The following is a 2,908-nucleotide window of genomic DNA, read 5'->3' as shown; positions in this document are numbered from 1 at the left end:
GTGGGGCAGTGAATCCACACCAGGCTTTAATCCAAACTTTCAAGGAGCTGTCCAAAGTGCTGAAAGCATCTTGGACAGCTCCTTGAAAGATTGGACTAAATAACAGAGCTGATTCACTACATCACTGATATCGGAGCCACCAGTCTCCACTAGTTCTGGTCATCACATTTTAAGAAGCATATTGTCAGATTCAGACATATCCGGAGGAGGGTGACAAAGACTGTGAGCAGCCTGGGGACCAAGTCTTATGGGGAAAGGACGAAGGAATTGGGTATGTTTAGCCTGGAGAAGAGATGGTTAAGAGGCAATAGGATAGCTGTCTTCATATATTTGAAGGGCTGTTGTATAGATGATGGAGCACATTCATTCTCTGTTGTTCAAGATGGCAGGATCTGAACCAACGGGTCCAAATGACAGAGTAGGGGATTTCAGCTAAACATTACAAAGAGGGATTCTGGGAACCATCTGCTGCACCCTGTGAGCACCTGCCTGTTGTTTCCTTGCCTGCCAGCTGCAGCTCTCAGAGGTGTGGCACAGCAAGATCTTTAGCTGTAGAAGTCCAAGGCAGCAGCCTTGGGCACTGCCCATTTGGTGTCAGTAAGGACTTAAGCTTATAAGTAGGTTTCTTGGGGTGGCCACTATGAAGCAAGATGGCTGCTGTTGTGAGCTCATTGGAATGCCTGAACGCCTCCAACTATCTTCTCTGTAGTGGTGCCCCAGTGGTGTAACTTTCTCATCTTGGATACATGGATGGTCGCACCATGATCGGGCTCTACTGTATATTGTGTTTTATATATATATATATATATGTGTGTGTGTGTGTGTTTTCTCTAGCTTTTGCAGACTAGGTTGATTTGAGATTTGAGCCTGTTTTGTGATACGTTGTGCTGTTATTTATTGATACTGTTGATTTTTTTTATTACTACGTTCCGAATTGTTTTTATTATATTGTTTTATTCTTGCTATGGAAACCACTTTGTGGACACCTGGTGGTGAAAAGCGGCATACAAATATACTAAATAAATAATAAATAATAACTCCAATGAAGATGAGCTGTTTGACAGTGGAACACAGACTGGCACAGAAGGTGAGAGACTCTCCTTTGTTACCGGTTTTTACGTAAAGGTTGGATGGCCACCTATCAAGGATACTGGAGCAGCAGATTTCTTGCATCTGCTGTGGGTTGGACTAGATGATCTTTGAGGTCCCTTTCAATTCTCTAATTCTATTCTCTGTCTCTGTATATATCTATATATTGTTGGAAGAGAGTGTTCTTGCTTCAAGAGGCTTAATGTTTGACAATTAATTAATGTAATTCCAGTGTAAGCATCCAGGATGAGATTCCTGACAAAGAACGCCACAGAGAGATTAGCGAGAGCTTATTAGATACCTTTGCTGCCTATTACTATCCTAGCAACCTCAAAGTCAGGAGCTGTCTCTTGGAGCCAATGACCAAAATGTTTAGACGCACAAGAGTTAACGTTTAACCCGCAGCTTGAGTGATATTCTGGAAGCGGGTGTGTTGTGTTAAACCTTCCCCCATGTTGGAGCTGTGAAGTAGGAGGCCACCCTACTTGTTATCCAACTCAGAACTGTAGGGTATGGAAGAAAAAGAGCTACAGTTGGATTTCAAACCTGAGCATGTCTTGGTCTGCTGATGTCAGGAGCCACTGGAGCTAGGACCAGGAGCAATTGGCTCAGAGTGTTGCTGTCTGATGTAGTGAGGAAAACCATGTCTTGTGGTACCTTCTAGGGCTATATAAGTATTCTGAGTCTCTGGACTGGCCCTGTCAACCATCTAGGCCATCATTAGTCCTCTTTAGGTAGGAACAGCTGTACAGGGCTTTATGTACAGCTTCGACACTCAGCTCTGACTCTGGGCACAATTCCTGGCTCCCGGGTCCCCTTGACTGCTACCAAGGGTTCATCCCTGACACTCACCATGTTTAGATACCAGAACTGTCTCAACCGCACCACTCAGGATTGGAGCAGGCACCTGGTGCTTGCTTTGGGAGCTCCTCAGCTGACCATCACCCTAATTTCTGCGGTCTTCAACTCTGCCGTCATCGTTGCCATTGTGTATTCCAAAGCCCTGCACAAGCCCATCTGCATTCTTTTCTGCAACTTGGCCATCTCCGACCTCCTCTCCAGCTCTTCGGGCTTTTGGATTGCCCTGTTGTTCATCACCAACCCTCAAAGCACCATCCTTGGGTCCAAGGTCCTCCTTGGAGCATACACCTTCTACACAATGTCGATCCTGGCCACCATCTACAACTTAGTCGTCATTGGGATTGAGCGTTACTTGGTCGTGGTGGAAAGCCTAAGGACAAGATGGCGGCTCAACAGGAATCAGGTCTTGGGTGTGGCATCGGGTATTTGGGGGCTGGCCTTCTTTTTGGGTTTCATGCCCCTGATGGGGTGGAATTGCTTGGATAAGGCCAATGTCTCTCTTCTTTACAGCCCTCTGTGTATCGACTACCTTATTTTCATCACTGTCCCTCACTCTGCAGTGGCCTTGGTTCTTCCTTTCTTCACCTACTTCAACATCATTGGCTTTTTGAGAAAGCACAAGATGGCAATGGGGGTACTGGGGCAAGCCAACAACACCTACCGGCTGGCTGAGATCCAAGTAACCAAGACTAGTGTCTTCATCTGGCTTCTGGCTTTGCTTTCCTATACCCCCTTCTTCGTGGGCGTTCTCTTCGATTTAGCCACTCATCAGTGCCCCAGCGATCTCTCTCCAGGTGTCTACGTCTTCCGAAACCTTACAGCGATGATGATCACCATGAATTCATTGGGGAACCCCATCATCTACACCCTGAAAATGAAGAAGCTGGGGCACAGACTCAAGTTTTTGAAGTGCCCTTCCAACAACCGCATTGAAGTGCAAGCCATTGGGAAAGTGTGA

General features: G+C 46.3%; 1 protein-coding gene across 1 annotated transcript; it reads left to right on the top strand.

Moving 5' to 3' along the window:
- Positions 1-1,942: 1,942 nt before the first annotated feature.
- On the top strand, positions 1,943-2,908 carry LOC133374486 (lysophosphatidic acid receptor 1-like). Its single transcript, XM_061605510.1, has one exon. The coding sequence runs from the start codon at positions 1,943-1,945 to the stop codon at positions 2,906-2,908; it is 966 nt and encodes a 321-aa protein (XP_061461494.1).

This window comes from Rhineura floridana, chromosome 21, assembly GCF_030035675.1.
Source record: "Rhineura floridana isolate rRhiFlo1 chromosome 21, rRhiFlo1.hap2, whole genome shotgun sequence".
NCBI lineage: Eukaryota > Metazoa > Chordata > Lepidosauria > Squamata > Rhineuridae > Rhineura > Rhineura floridana.
Note: the sequence above shows the minus strand (reverse complement) of the source record. Positions and strands in the feature narration are given on the sequence as shown.